Here is a 20,518-nt window from a genome sequence, read left to right as displayed (position 1 = left end):
GTGGCATATATGTGCCACAGCCCTGGCTACCTGCCCTGTCTGAAACCTAAGATCATCCTCACCCATCATGGTAGCTAGCAATGGAGTTGAAATCATTCGGGCATGTATTAATCAGGACTTTTTCAATTGCAAGTGACAAATCCCATCTCAAAATGCCTAAAGCACATAAGTGACCAGTCTAGGGGTGGGTCAGACACAGTGAGATCTAGGATCTCAAGAAGACTCATCAAGACTTTGATACTGTATCTTTCTGCCTCTCCTCTCTTCTTTCTGTATTGTCTCTATTATCAGACAGCCTCATGGTGACAAGGTGGCTGCCAACAGCTCTGGGCTTATTCTCCCAGCGAAAAAATCCCATAGAAAAGCCCTCCTTCCTAGTAGTTCCAGCAAAAATCCAAGACCTAGTCTCAGACTCAGCTTGAATTGCTGCCCCATCCCTGAACCAGTTATGGCAACCAGGCAGATGGAATACTCTGACTGGCCCAGCCTGGGTCATGTTCCCACCCCTGGTGCTAGGGGCAAGGTGCCAACCCAGGTGAACTGAGAGTTGAGAATGAGGGACTGTCCGAAATAAAATCAAAGTGTGGTTCCCAGAAAAATCAGGAATGGATGCTGGGCAGACAAAAACAAGAAATGAAGCACTAATACATGCTACAAAGTTGATGAACATTGAAAACATGACGCCAAGTGAAAGAAGCCAGACACAAAAGACCATATATTGTATAAGCCCAAGTATACGAAATAGCTAGAAAAGGCAAATCCGTAAAGACAGAAAATGGATTAGTGCTTGCCAGGGGCTGAATGGAAGGGAGAATGGTATGGGGTCTCCTTTGGGGGTGATGAAATGTTTGAAACTAGATAGAGGAGATGGTTGCATATTGTGAATGAACTAATGTCCCTGAATTGTATGCATTAAAATGGTTAATTTTATGTAGTATGGATTTCACCTCAATTTTAAAAATATGACACCACAAACTGTGTCACCAGCCCAAAGCAATCTCCTGCCTAAGGCCAGCTGGCCTGCGCCCCAAAGGCTTGGCACCTTTGGTTGGGCTATTCTCTGTGTCTAGGTCCATTCCCTCTTCTCCACGCAACTTTCACAGCCTAACTTGGGCCCTGCCTCCTCCAGGAAGCCATCCCTGACCACCAAGCCCACAGCATCCTGGCTTTTTCAAGCTTGCTCTGTTCCTCATTTTTCTGGAAGTTCCTTGAAACTCTTTTAAGTTATGGTGATGTGTGCCTATATGATATCTCCTCAGACTGTGAGTTCCCAGAAGGGCCCAGTGGTTTATACAGTTTTCTGTCCTCCTGTCCTCCACTGTACCCCTACAAGGCTGGGAGTGTGGTAGGTGCTGGGCATGCATTTGCTTGTTGATGGATTGAGTGCATCATTCATTCGGTGGATACTTATTAAGCACTTACTGTGTACCAAGCACATAGTGATGAGCAAAAACAAGAATATCCCCAGTTCCTATGGAACTTACAGTCTACTGGAGGAGACAGACAGTAATCAAAGAATCACACAAATATATAATGGCAAGCTGTGAGTTCAAACATGTAAAAATGGGCTAACAAAAGTACTGTCTCTGGGGTTTTCATGAGAGTTAAAATAGATAATCCACATGAAGTCCACGGAAGGGTAATGCTTAGTATGTTTTCACCACCATGGTGGTGATGGTGATGAAGGTGATGATAATGAGGATGGTGATGGTGACAGTGATGATGATAATGGTGATGATGAAGACAATGATGGTGATGGCGGTGGTGGTGGTGAGAGTGATGATGGTGGTGACAATGATGGTGATGATTGTGGAAGAAATCACCGTGGTGTAAGATTGTATATAAGGACTGAGGGACTAACTTTGACAGTGATGATGATAATGGTGATGATGAAGACAATGATGGTGATGGCGGTGGTGGTGGTGGTGAGAGTGATGATGGTGGTGACAATGATGATGATGATTGTGGAAGAAATCACAGTGGTGTAAGATTGTATATAAGGACTGAGGGACTAACTTTTGAATTGCAAGCTGAAACATACATTAGACTTAACTAGGTGAAAGTGGAGTGGAAGTAACAGGGAGAGCATTCCAGGTGTGTAGAGCAGACTTGACCAGAAGGCTATGTATAATGGTGGGCACGTGGAGCAGAGAAGTTGTGGTGACAGCGTGGAGAAGCATTTATACAAGAGAGTTCTTTGTAAGGGCTTGAAAAATCCAGATTCCTGAACATGTATAAGGATCAGCAGGCTGGAGGAGCAGAAAGATACCTGGGTCGGGAGACCTCTAGACTCTAAGCTCCCAACTAGATGACTAGCTCCCTAGGAGCAAGGATTATCCTTCCTGCTCCTTGACCCCCAACAGTGGCTAGCCTGGCACACAGTAGGTGTGCAACGAATGCTAACTGTGAAAGGACTGAAAGTTGGGGCTAGAATGCTTGCTCTAGCTCTGTCCACCCTCCCAACACACCAGCTCTGTGGCCTGAATGGCTTTGGTTTCCACATCTACAAAATGGGAAAGGCCAGTTCTGCCCTGCCTGCCTTGCAAAATCCTGAATGAGATGATTACGTCTATGCTTAGTAGAGTAGGAGTTATTAACCTGGAGCTCGTGAGGAGAATTCAGGGGGTCCAGGAACTTTGATGGGAAGAAAATGATATCTTTATTTTCATCAGATTCTAACCAAAATCTGGCTAAATGTAAGTAACAGACCACAGTAGTATTAGCAGTAATTGACTTTGTCACTGATAAAAATCGCGTATTTTCATGTCACATTACAATTGTTGTAGGTACCTCTAAATACCATTTATGCCCACAGCTTCTTCAAAATTACAATAGTTAGTAGACCTGCCATAATATCTTATTATTTAACGTATTAAAGAAACACACGTATTAACCATCTGGTCTTTTAAAAAATATTTTGTAATCCTTTATATAATGTGTGAGTCAAGAAGTACATGTATTACTGTATCAGAACTTTGGTGTTCTTTTGTTTGTTTGTTTTTAATATTCTGTAACCCTGTGTATTTTGTTGTAAATATTTAAGAGCCCTATTCCAAGATAAAGGGCCCCAGGCTGCATTCATCAAACAGCCAAGGCATCCATGGCGTAAAAAGGTTATTTCAAAAGTTCTCTAGAGAGCAAGTAGATGCCTCTGACTATGCTGGGTAAGTCCCGTAAGCTCACTAAGCTTCAGTGGACTCATGTAAAATGGGGGTAACGATAGTACCTGCTTCACAGGGTTGGGTATGAGGATCAAGTGGGAAAATACACACAGAGCCCTGATTCAGTACCTGGCCCTTAGTAAGTGCTCAATAAATGCTATGACTGCTGTCATTGTATTTGGATGCTGGGTGGAGTTCCCTCTGTCAGGGCGTCTTTGGACTCAAGGCTACTTTGTGTTTCCCAGGTTTATCCGGAAACAAGGCCTGGACCGGCTCTTCCTGGAGTGTGATGCCCACATGTGGCGCCTGGGAGATCGGCGGATTCCAGAGGGCATTGCCGTGGATGGCGGTTCGGATTGGTTCTTGCTGAACCGGAAGTTTGTGGAATATGTGACCTTCTCTACAGACGATCTGGTGACCAAGATGAAACAATTCTACTCCTTCACCCTGCTTCCTGCTGAGGTGAGTATACAGGAAAAATTCCCCGAGAAAGGGAGGGGCTGTCTGTAGCCTTTGGAGCAGAGCAGATGCTGAATTTTTTGCAAAGCGATGCTGGCCCACCTACATTGTCCTCCAAACATCCAGATAAAGATGGAGAACTTCATCAGTAACCAGGGACCTTGTTGTCATAGCAGGACCTCTGGTCCCCCTCCAGTCTGTATAGAGGCTGTGTAGAGTAGACAGTCACACAGTACCACCAACAATCCATACAGTGCCTTTGTGCAAAATAGAATAGGCAATCCTTCCTCAAGACAGTTGGCTCCCATTGGTCATAAAACCATCACACTATGGTGATTTTTTAGAACAAGACACTCCACTGACATTTTCTAGGAAACTATTTTTAAAAAGCAAAACAAAAAAACCCACCTCTGATATCTACAATGTTGGTGGCACCCCCTGGAGTTATGCAGTGTGTAACCTACACAAATGTATATGCTGACCTTCTCAAGATGCACCCACAATTTTTAGCAGATCCTCTGCAGTTACCAATCATGTAATAAGCACCTTTTCTACACCAAGAATTGTGTTTGTCATTTTGAATATTGTTTTGTCATTCCCTGATATAAAATAGTGTTGATTGGTCACACCCCAAAAATCCAAGTGATCCCAGAGACAGCCAGCCAGGGCTTCCACTAGGCCTATACTAGCTCCCTGAATTGACAGTCATGGTGGCCAAATGTTCAGGGTTCTGCATTTCCCATTAGAAGCATTTGAAAAGCTCCAGGGAACTATCACCATTTTTCAGACATCAAGATGGGAAGCCCTGTTGGGTAAAATTGCAGACCCTTCTAAAACAGCCCCAACCCCATCTAGGAATGGGTAGGGATCTGGTTCTGCAGTATCGCCACTGACATGCCAACAGGCTTTTTGTCAGACCTGGGCTTAGGACTTCTAGATTCATCTCCCTGAACTCCAGTTCACTTTCATCCTCATGTCTGACTTCAGAAAACTCCACAGCCGGTTCCATTTTTATGGAGCCTGTGACAGTCCTCATGAATGGGCCACTGTTCCTTCCCTGGCTGGGCCCCCAGCTCTGGTCTGCATGGGCCATGTGTTTCTGCAGCCAAACAAGACAGCGCATCTCATTGGATAACTTCCACATCTTTCACCAGTGTCTGGGGTAGTGCCAAGCTCCGGCGAGGGCTGGCTGCCCACGTCACTCCAGAGGGACGATGAGCTTGTCATCACAGGGCTGGGTTTTACTATTCTGCACACATGTTAAGTAATCAGCTTTTAATCCTATTTCAGGGAAAATCACCTTTTCTCTCAATTCTGATAACCTCCTCATCCATTATCTTGCAGGGAATTTCTGTTTCATTATGAAAGGACACAGGGCAATCGGTAATTGGGTACTTTTCCCCACAGCTTGGTGGAGAATATGTGCCTCTGTGGGACTGTAGGCAATTCAAGCTTAAAATCCAGGTTCACCTGCATGTCACGTAGCATCCCAGGAAGGTCAGCGAGGAGTGGTGGGTGGAGACTCATTTTGCCCACCCACCCATTTAGAAGAGATTGTTGGGAAGTTTGGTTGTTTTCATCAGATGCCCACTGCGTAGCTCCGCGTGTGCTCTCTGCCCTCCCGGCCCCAACACACACAAACACATGCACTCCAGGGTCTCTGTGGGATCCCACCTGCTCCAATCTTGCACCTCTGCCTAGCCTTCGTTTCTCCCAGACCACCTCCAGGGGACTGGTTTAAAAGAAATCTGAAGGCTGTGCCCATAAATGTGTAGCAGGCAGACATGTACCCCCCAACAGCTTCCTTTAGGGAGCAGAGAGTAGGGGAAAATGTGTTCTCCTGGTATCTGGGATTGTTGAAACGGACATCTCTCTTCCCTGTCTCTCTCTCTCTCTCTCTGGCAGTCTCTCAACAACTCCATCCACTGTCTCTCCTCTCTGATCTTTCTTTTTACTCCCAACATTGCCTCTTTCTCAGACTCCTTGGAGACTGTATTAGTCCATTTCTGTTGCTTATAACAAAATACACAAACTGGGTATTTTATAAAGAAAACAAAATTTATTTCTTACAGTTTTAGAGTCTCGGAAGTCCAAAGTCCAGGGAACACATCTGGTGAGGGTCTTCTTTGGTGATAACAACACAGGGGTCTCACATGTCAGAAAATGGCAGAGCAGAGAGAGAGATAGCTCCTCACATGCTCTCCTTTTAAAGCCCTCAGAACCATGCCCATGACCACCGCCATGATTAATCCGTTCATTAGGGCATGGTCATCAGAATCTAATCACCTCTTCAAGGCCCCACCTTTCAATTACCATAATAGCATTTCCCACCCTCAACAGTTACAGTGGGGATTAAGCTTCTAATATACCAACTTTGGAGGACACAATTCAATCAATCCACAGCAGAGACATTGGCCAAGAGTCTTAGGATTAGGGAGAAACAGTGGCATGTGGTTCAGTTCCGTGGACAGCAAACAGCCCCTCCCTACCATGTTGTACACGATGCAGGTGGCTAAGACGGGGTCACTGGGCTGTCTTCAGCCCCAGGCTTGACACATCCATGAATCTGTCCTCCCTCCCTCAGGGATGAAATCCCACAGTATCAGTCTTTGTTATCAAATTATCTCAGACTCGAATCTCTCTGGCTTCAGATCTGGCTATTCGCAAAGCAAGAGCTCTTTTGACCCAAGGTCTTATGGGAAATTGTCCCCGTGTTTTCCTCTGGTCCCCATGTGTTGACATACCCTGAGGGACTTTTCCTCTCTGGTACGCACACAGAAGGTGACCCAAGTGATAAGAGATGTCTGGAAATCAGATTCTATATGCCGGGAAAAGACAACGTAGAGAAATACACAGAGCAGTAGACTTCTAAGGAGAATTAAGCCACTCTGGAGAGAGCATCCAGATGGACTCTGAGTTGGACCACACTGGCAGCTGACCTGCATTTGTATGCAGCGAGAACTGGTCCTATCCCAGATGAGTCTCCCTTAGAGAAATACACAGAGCAGTGGACTTCTAAGGAGAATTAAGCCACTCTGGAGAGAGCATCCAGATGGACTCTGAGTTGGACCGCACTGGCAGCTGACCTGCATTTGTATGCAGCGAGAACTGGTCCTATCCCAGATGAGTCTCCCTGCAGTCAGGTGGTCCCCAGGAAGGACCCCCCATCCCAGCCCATTTGGGGGAGGCTGGGAGAGGTCTCAGGCTGGGCCCTCTCCTCCCTACAGTCCTTCTTTCACACGGTCCTGGAGAATAGCCCCCACTGTGACACCATGGTAGACAACAACCTGCGTATCACCAACTGGAACCGCAAGCTGGGCTGTAAGTGCCAGTACAAGCACATCGTGGATTGGTGTGGATGCTCCCCCAACGACTTCAAGCCGCAGGACTTCCATCGCTTCCAGGTGAGACCCCATGCCCTGCCAGCCCCCCAAACCACGCCTTTCCAGCAGACCTCTGCAGGCATCCACGGCCAAACCCGCAGGTCTTCTTATCCCGCAGTGCCCAGCCCGAGCTGTTGATATAACAACATCAACCATAGCCAATGTTTACTGAGCACTTACTCTTTGTCTGTATGGCTCATTAACCCTACAACAACCTTAAAATATACACATCATTATTATTCCATTTTAGAGTTAGAGAAACTGAGGCATAGAAAGGTCAAAAACCTTACGGTCACATAGCCCAACGTATCTGTTTCCAAAGGCCGTACTCATATTGTTTTCTCTATCCTGCCAATCATTCAGAATCCCCTGCAACATATTTCTGGGCACAAACTTGAGTATAGCTAGGGCAGAGTTTTTCAACCTCAGCACTCTGACATTGTGGCTGGATCATTCTTTGTTGTGGGGACTGTGCTGTGCATTGTAGGACGTTTAGCAGCATATGCCCACTAGACACCAGTAGCCCCCCCATTTGTGACAACCAAAAATGTCTTTAGTCATTGCCAAATGTCCCCTGCAGTAAAGAACTGCTGATCTCCAGTGAGATCCAGGAAGTTGTATTTTTAGTGTATTACACTTTGGGAAATTCTGATGAGCAGCCAGGTTTGGAAACCACTGCACTCTGTGAACTTGAAGATGTAACAAGAGGTAGAAATGTTATTACCTTCACAGCTGTCTCTGCACAGCCTAGCAATTTACAGTTCTGGGGAAAGCAGAGACAGGAGGGTGGTAAATGCTCATCTGCTTCCCATGAGCCCTGAGGATGCCTCAGCCCCCAGGTCCTATCCCAGATGGCAACTTCCTTCCAGCCTGTGTGAGCACCTTCTCCCGTTCTCTCCCCAGGCCAACGCAGCAGCTGGGAGGGAATGGGGCTCTCTGAGTTTGTTCTCTCTAACCCCCTCCCCACATCCAGGCCCCAGCTGCAGACAGCACCAACAGAAGGCCACGGAATAGTCAAACAAATCACTATGAGGTCACTAGAGCCACCACCTGGAGATGGTGTGCTGCTTCCCAAACCACTGACACAGAGGGAGGGCGGGGACATCCGGGACAACCGTGCCAGGCTGATAACCCATCCAAGCTGCCCCTGCTCCCTCACTCTGGCACATAACTGAGATGTCCAGGAGAGGACACGGCACTGCCTGCATGAAGCTTCTAACCTCTTAGCTGGGCCCCTCAGAGCGTGGTCAGCAAACCAGCAGCATCCCCATCACCGGGGACCTTGTGAGAAATTCAGAATCTCAGCCCACTGCAGACCTGCTGAGTCAGAGTGAAATCGGTTAGCAAGATCCCCAGGAGACTAGGATGCTGTCATATTTGGTCTGCTATGTACCAGATTGTGTGCCAGGCCCCCAAGGGCATTGGCTTCACTGGGGTGGATGTCACCTTCATTGTGCAGGTGAGGAAACTGAGGCACAGAGGGATGAACTGATTTGCCCGTTGCCACACAGCTGGTGAAGTGGTGACAAACCTGGAGCAGGTGGGGGTGGGGTGCCACTCTAGTGTTTCTAGTTCCAGACTGGGGTTTTTCACCCGACCCTGCTGCCATACTGGCTTTGTGGCTATGCAGGTACACAATACATAGCAGATTTCATCTTGTCATTTTTATTTCCTCAAGGTTCCCACCTAGCGTCTAGCCATCTTAAGCAGTTGCTGCAATGAGTGTACTTTTAGGCCTGTTTTTGGTGGCAGATTGAGAGCTACCCAGGGATCTCCCCAAACCCTTGTAAATTTAGGCATGAACTTGGGTGACATTTTAGCTCTCCACTGTCCATGCAAGAAAAAGATCTGCTGAGCAGAAAGAGGGTTTCAAGGGGAAAGTTTGACCTATTAAAAAGAATGAAAATCCCACCTTTGCAGAGAACCCCTCGTTGCAGAGGACCTTCATCGTTGAGAGCAAGTGGCCCCACACCTCCGCATGGCCGTTCTTGGGACCACTGCTCCTCCTGGGCTGCTCCCGAGTGGCAGCATTTGTATGCCAACCCCCGCATCCTGGGGATGTTGTGGCCTCTGATAAAGACTGATTAGCATAGACACCGCATCATGTGCTCACAGCTCCTGCCTTCACAGTAAACAGTGATCAAAAATATCCCCAACCTCTAGAATCAAGAAACTGCTACTTGTGAGGAACTTGGAGTTCTTGCTCAAAGAACTCCAAGGAAGAGAATGATAAATATAGAAACATGCCCTTTTAGAAGATCCGGCCATGGTCAGAGAACTGCAGGCAGAGAAAGGAGGCTGTTCTGGCACTGAGGCCGGTTTTCTTCCCCCAGAAAATGAAGACTTATAGGTGCCCCTAGGTAGATGGGCACCTGGTTGCTAATTTAAGGGGTAGTGATAATAATAGCAGCTAACAATGTATGCCAAACACTATGCTAATAACCTGTATTATTATACCCATTTTAAGGATGAGGAAGCTGAGGCCCAGAGAGAGATCAGGTAACTTGCCCAAAGACAGTTAGGAAGTAGCAGAGTGAGGATTTGAACACAGGCGGTCTGACTCTTTTCATTCCTACTAAAGGAACCAAGCTGTCGCCTCCATCACAGACAGGGGTTCTCAAGGGCCCATGAAGCAGAGAGGTGATGGGATGTTTGGAGCAATACCAAGTGTGTTTATTATCAGGGGCATCCAGTTTGCTCAGTTAGCTCCTAGAGCAATGCAGGAGAAAGAGCAGATCTGGGTTCAAATCCATATCACTTCCCCCCTCTGAGCCCAGTTTTCTCATCTGTAAAATGGGACTAATAATACCTGCCTTGCTGAGTTATTGGGAGAATTAGAGGTAATGACATAAATCGTACGTGCTCAGTAGCTATTGTTGCTTTTAATCCACTGCAGCAAAAACAGTGCTAGACCCAAATTTAGGTCAATAATAACACTAGACCATAATAAGCTCCTCAAGGGATGGGGCTGTGTTTTATTTGTTTCCACAGCCCTGGACCAGGGTCAGCAAATGGCAGCCCCTAGTCCAAGTCCACTCACTGCCTGCTGTTGTAATTGGAGATGTATTGGTGCCCGGCCATACCCGTTCACTTACTGTTTTGTCTGTGGCTGCTTTCATGCTACAGAAGCAGTTGAGTAGTTCAAAGCTATAAATATTTACTATCTGGCCCTGTGCTGAAAATTTTTGTCAATCCCTGCCCAATACCATAGCATAAAAAACTTGGTACATAACAAGTGTTCAGTGTTTTATTTCTTTAACCCTCTACTCTGAATCTTAATCCTGGCTCTGCCACGGTCTTGCTGTGTGTCCTTGGATAAATCCCTTTATCTCTCTGGGCCTGTTTCCTTGAGAGCTTGGTTTGTCTCACTGGTCCTCAAACATTACATCATAATCACCTGGGAAGTTTTGTTGTTGTTGTTGTTTTTGATACATTCCTGAGCCTCACCCCCAGAGATGTTGACTCAGTAGGTTTCAGAAAGGACCCAGAATCTGAATTTTTGAAAGCTGTCCAGATCATTCTGATGTGCAGCAAGCTCTGGTGACCTGCATGCTTCTCAAACCCTAACGAGCAAATGAATCATCTGGAAAGCCATTAAAAATGCAGATTCCTAAGCCCTGCTTTCAGAGATTCTGATCAGTAAAAATAGGGTGTCCTCCCTTGTGAGTCTGCCACGTGGCTGCAATGCCAGGAAGGCAATTCAGAGCGGTGGGGACTGTGGTGAGCTGAGAAGTCCATGCCAGGTCTACAGGGACAGCTGCTGTTCAGCCTTAACCAGTTGTTACCATGTAGGAACGTGGGCCAGGGGGTGCCAGATCTATTGCTGTTTAAATGTAAATCAGGAATTGTTTCCATGAAACATTTTCACTTTTTAAATGTTGCCAGCTAATTCAATTTCAAAACATTCTACTAGCCAACTAAAATACACCTGCAGGCTGTATTTGCCATAGATTACTAGTCTGTGACCTCCAGCTAAACAATTTCTGACATCCATCCCAGCTAGAAACATCTAGGATTTATTTGATTTAACAGACATTTAAATGATGTTTACTAAGTGCCCATCATTGCTTTAAATGCTTTACAGATATTAACTCATTCAATTGTCCTCACACCCTCATTAGAACCCACTTTACAGATGAGAAAACTGAGAACACACAGGTCAGTAAGGGTCAGAGCTGAAATTTGGATCCAGACAGGCTGGCTGCAGAGCCCTGCTCCTAACTACAGGATAATATGCTGTTAGGGTCAACCCCCCCCCCAACCCCCACTTGCTGATGCTGCTTTTTTTATCCCCATGAGCACAGCAGACAGCCCGGCCCACCTTCTTTGCCCGCAAGTTCGAAGCCGTGGTGAATCAGGAAATCATCGGGCAGCTGGACTATTACCTGTACGGGAACTACCCTGCAGGCACCCCTGGCCTCCGCTCCTACTGGGAGAATGTGTACGACGAGCCCGATGGCATCCACAGTCTGAGCGATGTGACACTCACCCTGTACCACTCCTTCGCCCGCCTGGGCCTGCGCCGGGCCCAGAAATCTCTGCACGCAGTCGGGGACAACAGCTGCCGGTGAGGCCACGGAGGGAGGGCAGCCCGCAGGACCTGGGACAGGCGGGAGCTGGGATGCGGCTGGAAGTCAGGGGTGCAGAGTGGGAGCGTCCTTCTCTTTAGGAGCTGCAGCTCCACGCCTTCCTTCTCCCTATGCCTCTGCCCAGAAATCATTTGGGCAATCAGCCAGTGTGCATGGCGTTTCCAGTCTAAGCCTCACTCCTGGCTTTACTTTTTCTGTCCTCAGAACACCAGATCTAACATTGACTTAATGATTTGCTTTCAGCTGACTCATTCCTGATGCTACATCCATGCATTCTAGAAGCAAGTGTTATATCCTGATATTATATGGTAGTGTTTGCCTTCAAAGGAAGGGAACCATGGGGCCGGCCCGGTGGCGCACTGCTACAGTGCGCTGCTTGGGAGCGCGGCGGCCCTCCTGCCGAGGGTTCGGATCCCACATACAGACCGGTTCCTGCTCACTGGCTGAGCGCGGTGCGGGTGCGACACTGAGGGTTGCGATCCGTTGCCGGACACGAAAAAAGACAAAAAGGAAAAAAAAAAAAAAGGAAGGGAACCATGAAAATACAAAACTTTTTTTTTTCTTTTTCTTTTTTTTACTTTGCATGATGGAAAATGAGAAATACATACAAAATAGAGAGGATGGGGTAATGCTATGTTCCCGTCACCCCGCCCTAGCAGTTACCAACCCCTGGCTGATCTTTCATCTTTACTTTTCCCCAGATGGGTTGGAAGCAAATCCCAGACATTTCATTTCAGCCTTAAATATTTTAATATATAGCTCTGAAAAATAAGGATCCCATTTTAAAACATACCATGTCATTATTACACCTAAACATATAACCAAAAAAAAAATCACTTTAAAAGACAGAACTATTGCTTAAAATAGAATCATCTCACCTAGCACTAGCAGGTGCCAATTGGCACTTCAGGAAAGTGTGTTCTAGAATATATGGAAAGAAGAGGGATACGAAACTAATTCAACAAAATCCCCTCCCCTCCCCTCCTTTCCCCTAAGCCTGCCAACCCTTTTCATTTCATGTGACTTTTTTTCCTTCTCTAGCAATATGCATTGCAATATGCATATTTACATAATTGCAACGGGAATTTGCTATCCTGTTCTCTTCACGTGGCATTATACTGTTAGCCCCCATTTCCCCATGTTGCTCTGCAGCTTCTGTAATGATAATAACCCTTTGTAATACCTCTAGTATTCCATTGAGTAGAAATTCCAGAATTTGCTTTAATCCAGCCCTTTACTGTTGCTATTGTCAGTAGAGTGCTCTGTTGCTCTGCAGCTTCTGTAATGATAATAACCCTTTGTAATACCTCTAGTATTCCATTGATTAGAAATTCCAGAATTTGCTTTAATCCAGCCCTTTACTGTTGCTATTGTCAGTAGAGTGCTCTTGTAAATAACATTCTGATGAATATCTTTTTGCAGAAAGCCTTTCTTTCCGTTCACTTTTCTGATTATTTCCTTAGGATGCATTCCCAGAAGTGCTTCTAATCACTCTCCTTCTCTTTCTTTTTCTCCCTTGTCCTCTTCCTCTCACCTCCCCCATTTAACAATATAGTGAGAAAGAATCGGTCTTTTTTTTACTGTGCCTTCCTTTGTGTGTCTCTCTTTGCCCTGCTCTTCCGTCTTCTCAGGAAGGGAAGAGGAGAAGAAAGGAACTATCTTGTTCCCCAAAGCTCAGAAAACATGGGTAGGTTTCCCATGTGGTGCCCCTAGTAGCCAGCTGGGTTTCTGCAGGGCCACAACAATTTTTTATTACCTCGTCATGTCCATAGGCTTCTCTTTTCCTGCAGGCTCTGATTTGTCTTAAAGGAAGACTAGTGTGAGTTAGGAACCCAAGACCTGCAGTTTGAAGTCAACTCTACTTACTAGCTATTGACCTTGGGCAAGTCATTAACTTCTCTGAGCCTCAGTTTCCTCATCTGTAAAATGAGAAGAATAATAATGATCCTTACATCATAAGGTGTTGTGAAGTTTAAGGGACATATCTTCAAAAACTACCTTCTGAGTTAGGTAGTATTATTTTCTCCATTTTAACAGTGGCTTACATATCACATGCTGAATAAATGTTTGTGTCGTTGCTTGTATCTTACCTGCTGTTATTATTGAGCAGCCAAAAGTGGTCAACAGTGAACCTGCTGCATGAGATAGTAACTGGGTATGTCACTCTCTCACTGTGCTTTTCTTTGCCTACCATTCCCTCTGTCCCTGCATGTCCACTGCACGTAGCTGCAGTGCCTTGGATCAAGCTCGCTGGCGAGTGTCTTCCCCCATTGCTACTCTGGTACCGTGGGGCAGCATCATGCCCCAGAACCACTGTAGATGTCCCCAGTACACAGCGCAGTGCCTTACTCTTGGGAGGCTAATGTTGTTCAAGAATAGTTTTAATCACAAGCTTCCCAGAATGTATAAGGTAAATGATCTTATAGGAAATTTCAAAAGACACCCCCAATTTATTTATAGTTGTTGGAATTTTCTCCCGGTACTTGTTTTGGAATGAAGTGAGCCATCGAATTGCCTCGGGCCTGGAATCCTCTGGCTCCTACCTCATTTTTTATCTTAATGGAACCATTGTGCCTTGCTCTGGGCAAAGCTGATGTATTTATGAATAGGAGTCAGCAAATAAATCAGCACAAAGGACTCTTATCCCAAAAGGCAAAAGAGAATGAATTCCTACCCCTGGGGTATCTGGGGAAACAGCAAAGTGAAAACTTAAAGAGTCTCATTTTATCTAGGTATTTCATGCAAATTGTGCCTTTCCAGTCTATAGAATAACCTTTTATAAAAATTATATTTATTGATTTCTTTCTCATTATAACGTAACACATGTGCATTGCAGGAATTTTGGAAATTGCACATTGAGAGAACAAGAAAATAAAGTTTGTTTGTAATCCACCACCCAGAGATAAGGATGCCAGTAATTGATTATGGTCTCCAAATTCAAGTGTCCTCTAGGGCCAGCAAGTAGCTTGTGTGAGTCTCTGTGGCCCCTGCAGGGTGGGCTGACCATGGCAACCTGGAGCACCTGTGGTGCTGAGCTCTAGCACATTCTCTGCGAATGCAGACTTGGAGTTGTGGACCACAGCTCCTGGTTTTTTCAATGCTCACCTTATTTAAATAAGAAAGACAAATATCCTTGGGTCAAATGACTGCATTTGTGGCATCCTGTAGATTACTGTGTTGCATCTTGATTATTTCTCTTTTCTTAGAGAAGTAAAAGTTTTAATTGCTTAAGGACCAAATACAGTCCAGATGAGGCATCAGAGGGCTTTGTGTTCAATCCTGGTTTACATGTATCCTAGATGTACCATAGAATCAACAGGGTTTAAGAGAAAATCCTTTTAGAGTTTTCACTCATTCCATAAGTATTGACTGAGCACCTACCACGTGTCAGGCTCTGGTAGGCACTGGGCTTTCAGCCATGACCTAGACAGGCCAGGCCCCTAGCACAAGTAAACCAGAACAAAAGATCAAGAAGGGTAAATGCTTTGCCAAAAAATGAAGGTAAAGTCATGTGACAGCGATGAGCTAATGACTTAAGATTCAGCACTCAACGATCTCTCTGAAGTGGTAACATTTGAGCAAAATGGTAAGACAGAGCCAGCCATGCAATCATAAGGGGAGAAGAGCATTCTCAAGCAGAGAGACTATCCTGTGCAAAGGCCCTGAGGCAGGAATGAGCTTAGCATGTTCAAGAACCCAAAATAAGGTCCCTGTGGATAGAAGGTGGTAGATTGGAGCAGAGGGAGACAAAATGTGGCTAGAGAAAGAGGCAGGGCTTTGTAGGTCAGGTAAGGAGTTTGGATTTCATTGCAAGCCTTAAGCAAAGCACTTGTGGCATTCGAGTGGGGGATGATTGGATATCGCTGCAACAGTCATAGGTTATAGTGGACAGAAGTAGAAGGGCGGGACAACGAAGGAAGCCCTTGCAAAGGTCCACGTAAGGAATGATGGTGGCTTGGACCAGGATTCTGGCAGTACATAAGGAGAATAGAGGATGGATTTGGGTGGCGACAATAGGATTTCTTGATAGACGGTGAGAGGAAGCAAATAATTAAAGTTAACTTCTCAATTTCTAGAGTGCTTGGCCCTCACTGCTTCCCTTCACCCTCTTAGTACTCAATGCAATTGACCACTCCCTTCTGGAAACACTTCCCTCTTTTGACTCCCGTGACAGGCTTTCCTGCTCTCTCCCACCCTCCCTGGCCACCCCACCTTACAGAACAAACATATTGACAGTGACATTGACAATTACTTGTCTGTTGCCACAATAAGGCTATGCAGCAAACAACCCCCAAATCAGTGTTTGTTTGTTTGTTTAATTTTAGTTTTTATTTTTATTTTGGGGGGCCTGGTACAGGGATCCGAACCCTTGTCCTTGGTGTTATTAGGTCACACTCTAACCTCCAATCCATGTTTTATAAGCATTTCTACAACACTCAAGTTTGCAGGTCAGCTGGGCAGTTTTCCTGGTCTGGGCTGGCCTCACTCTATCTGCAGCCAGCTGCAGGTCAGGAGGGTGGCTCTGTTGCTCATGGCTGGAAGTAGCTGGCTGATCTAGGGGTTGGCTTCAGCTGGGACAGTTGGGGTGGTTCTGCTCTGTTCCAGATGTCTCATCCTCTACCAGGATAGCCCAACCATGCTTTCCTGATGATGACAAATGGGCAAGAGAGGCAGGTGGAAAGGGACAAGGCTTTCAGAACTGGCATGGCACCACTTCCACCCCTTGCTGTTGACCAAAGAAGACCCACGAGGCAGGAAATAGATGCTGCATCATTGGTGCAAGGAATCCTGCAAAGTCACATGGAAGGGAACATGGATACAAGAGACATGAAAACTTGGGGACATTAACACAGGCAACCACAGACTCTTTCATGACTATATCTTTGCTGTCCAGTAAAGGAGCCACTAGCCGCATGTGGCTATTTAAGTTTATATTAACTCAAATTAAATAAAATGTACAATTCAGTGTCTCAATCACACTAGCCACATTTCAAGTGCTCAATAGTCACATGTGGCTAGTGGCTGTTGTATTGGACAGCACACATGTAAAACATTTACATCATCGCAGAAAGTTTGGGTTTGGTCGGACAGCCCTGCCTAGACTTTGCTGCCATGGTGTAATAGCAACACAGCCCAGGGCTTTCCACTCCCAAAGTCCAGATCCAAAGCAGGTTTGCAGGTATCCCTTCAGCATGTTGATTTCCATACCTTTGGGTGTATATCCAGCAGTAGGATTGCTGGATTGTATGGCAGTTCTATCTGTAGTTGTTAGAGTAACCTCCACAATGGCTGCACCAATTACAGTCCCACCAACAGTGTAGGAGGGTTCTTCTTTCTCCATATCCTTGCCAGAGTTTGTTATACTCTGACTTTTTTAAAAATTTTAATTTACCAATATACAGTGTAGTTGGTTTTCGTGTCCCTTTACCAATTCCTCTTTCCCCCCTCCCCACTCCATCAACACCATGTCTGTTCACTTGGCTTAACAAATTCAAGGAATTGTTATGATTGTTGTGTCTTCTTCCCCCGACCCCACCATTTGTTTGTATATTTATTTATTTATTTTTAGCTCCCACAAAAAAGTGAGAACATGTAGTATTTCTCTTTCTGTTCCTAATTTATTTCACTTAATATAATTTTTTCTAAGTCCATCGATGTTGCTGCAAATAGTAGTATTTCATTCTTTTTTATAGCAGAGTAGTATTCCATTGCGTAGATACACCACAGTTTCCTTATCCACTCGTCTGATGATGGACATTTGGGTTGGCTCCAACTCTCGGCTATTATAAATAGTGCTGCAATAAACATTGGGGTACAGGTATCCCTTTGACATGATGATTTCCATTCCTTTTGGTATGTTCCCAGCAGTGGAATAGCTGGGTCATACGGTAGATCTATCTGCAATTGTTTGAGGAACCTCCATACCATTTGCCATGAAGGCTGCACCATTTTGCAGTCCCACCAACAGTGTATGAGGGTTCCTTTTTCTCTGCAACCTCACCAGCATTTATCATTCTCAGTCTTTTGGATATTAGCCATCCCAACTGGCGTGAGATGTCCTCTCAAAGTGGTTTTGATTTGCATTCCCCAAATGCTGACTGATGTTGAGTATTTTTTCATGTGTATTCTCTGACTTTTTGATACTACCCAGTCTAAGAGGGTAAGAGGATATCTCAATGTGGCTTTGATTTGTTTACTGCAGCTCAATTTACAATAGCTAAGAGTTGGAACCAATGTAAATGTCCATTGATTGATGACTGGATAAGGAAAATGTAGTATATATACCTAATGGAATACTTCTCTGCCATAAAAAAGAATGAAATTCTGCCATTCACCGCAACACTGATGAACTTAGAGAAAATTATGTTAAGTGAAATAAGCCAGGCACAGAAGAGAAATATCAAATGTCCTCACTCATAAGTGGGAGCTAAAAAAAATAAATAAACGAAAAAATAAAAAGAAGAAAGATACAACTATCACAATAATATATTGAACTTTCAAAAGGAGAGAACAGATCTAAGGTTACCAGAGGTGGGAAAGTGGGAAGGAGAAGAAGATTAGCAAGAAATTATTAAAGGGCCATGAAATAGGATTATGTTGTGTAATGTTGCATGTACTAATTATCCTCATTTGAACATCACATATTGCACACAGGTATTGATATCACTGCAGAACCCTACAGATATGTAATCAATTATGTTTCTATAAAAAATAATTTAATTTAATTTAATTTAATTTAATTTAATTTAAGCATGAGCCATGAATGCCCAACGAACATCTGAAGATGATGCAGGCTTTTTTATCAGAGCCCCCAGAGGCATCCCAGGCAGTGATTTCAGGAGAAGCATAAACACAGGAAGGCAGCTTCCCTAACCATTACAATTGGACATGAAGACTTAAAACTGCAAATGGGACAAGAGGGAAGGCAGTGTTTAGCTAAGCAGGGACAGTGATTTGTGGAATGCCGGTTATTAAGGAGCCACAGGCACCCTCGTAGTGCTGTGCAATTTACACATTGCAAAAGCGACAGCTTGTTATTTTACAAGTAGGAAGAACAACGAGCTGACCTCTCCATGCTCCTCCTCCTATGCAATCTGCTCCTGCCCCTTCTCTGGGCATCTCTGCTGAGTTTCTCTGACCCTTTCAGCCAGCAAGCCTTTGTAGATCAAAGACAAGAATTTTAAGACAATAAGCTACCTGTGTATGTATGTGCATATGTATTGAGATTGGCAATGATTTTTCAAGATGATACCCCATGTTGGTGAGGAGAAAGATAGGGAGAACGTAAATCAGACCTTCTGATAAAGTTAGGCAACCCCTTGGAGATTAGAAAAGAGAGAGGGAGATCCAAAAAAAATTTTGCTCAAGGATGTTCAATGCAGCATTGTTTAGAATCGCAAAAACTTAGAAACCAGAACTCGCTCTGTAAAGAATGATACTACGTACAATAAAATACTGTTCATGTTTTCAGAGACTTTTCAGATATGTGATAATGCTCAGGAAATAATATGAGGCTAAAGCAGAATATAGCCAGTGTATGTATTATAATCCCAAGTATGTAATATTTATGCAAATACACACATAGAAAATAAGGCTGAAGGGAAATAACGTCAACATGAAAGTGTTCCCACACCATTGTGGCTCCTCCATACCTAGCACCAGAGGACACAATAATTATCTGTGAATTGACATTATTTATGGGAAGAGGCATCAAAAGTAGTCATTTTATTTTCTTTTTTGTACTTTCCTACAGTCAGCATGTTTTACATTTATAATGAGCAAAAATGCTATTTATAGTTATTGAGATCATAGATACATACAGAGCAGCTTTCAGACTGATGCAAAGGAATACAGTGAGCATTGTATAAATGGGGACTATTTTAGGAACAGGACTGGCATAGTGGGTAGGGAGCCCCACTGACTCTACACACTTCAGGCCCTAACCCATGAGCTCCTGTGCTTTCAGGTACTACCCAATGGGCCACCCAGCCTCAGTCCACCTCTACTTCCTTGCTGACCGCTTCCAGGGCTTTCTTATCAAGCATCATGCTACCAATCTGGCCATGAGCAAACTCGAGACCCTGGAGACATGGGTGATGCCAAAGAAAGTCTTCAAGATCGCGAGCCCACCCAGCGACTTTGGGAGGCTTCAGTTTTCTGAGGTGAGTGACCAGATGCTGTCACATTTCATCATGTTTTGTGGCTCCCTTGCTGGATCTGTTCCACAATTTGATACTTGTAGTTGGAGATAAAGGAGAAGGGGACTTGGAGAGCCCTAAAGATGAGCTCACCCTGGACCTGGAGAAGGTTCTTCAGGCCCAAACTCTGGAACCAGTGTCTTAAATATGGAAGGAAGAGAGGGACAGGGGCTGGCCAACATCAGCAGACCAAACCAACCTGGAACCTTGTCTGTTTTTTAGAGTAGAATTTCTGCTCCTCTTAATTTTTTATCCTAGCCAGTAACTCCTCCTAAAAAGGCATTAGTAAAAGACTAGTAACAATCCAGTTTCCTAATAAAGTAGTGACATTAATCCCAGTTTACAGATTGGAGATTGAGGCTTATGGAGACCCAATGATTTTCTAGATCATAGGCAGGAAATGGAAGTGCTCAAAATTGAACCTAGGTCTCTTTGGCCACAAATCCCATGCTTAGTTGTTTTTGTCTCCCCAGATCCTACAGGTGAGTGTAAAGTAAGCACCAGATCAATCATTAAATACATGAGTGGTGAGTGGATGGATGGATAGATAGACAGATGTACGGACAAATGGATAGACAGACAAATGAATGGACGAATGAATGGGTAGATGTATGGATAGACAGACATATGGATGGAAGGATAGACAGATGAATGAGTGGACAAATGGATGGATGGATGGATGGATGGATGGATGGATGGATGGATGGATGGATGGATGGATGGATGGA

General features: G+C 44.9%; 1 protein-coding gene across 1 annotated transcript in view; it reads left to right on the top strand.

The window, feature by feature from the left end:
• Positions 1–20,518, top strand: part of XYLT1 (xylosyltransferase I) — a 215,457-nt gene that overhangs the window by 181,317 nt on the left and 13,622 nt on the right. The window contains exons 6-9 of the mRNA XM_008573422.1: positions 3,407–3,623; positions 6,848–7,024; positions 11,308–11,570; positions 19,559–19,754. Of these exons, the coding sequence (XP_008571644.1) occupies positions 3,407–3,623; positions 6,848–7,024; positions 11,308–11,570; positions 19,559–19,754 (853 nt within the window). The remainder of the gene's footprint in view (positions 1–3,406; positions 3,624–6,847; positions 7,025–11,307; positions 11,571–19,558; positions 19,755–20,518) is intronic.

This window comes from Galeopterus variegatus, unplaced genomic scaffold (genome assembly GCF_000696425.1).
Source record: "Galeopterus variegatus unplaced genomic scaffold, G_variegatus-3.0.2 Scaffold921, whole genome shotgun sequence".
Lineage (NCBI taxonomy): Eukaryota > Metazoa > Chordata > Mammalia > Dermoptera > Cynocephalidae > Galeopterus > Galeopterus variegatus.
Note: the sequence above shows the minus strand (reverse complement) of the source record. Positions and strands in the feature narration are given on the sequence as shown.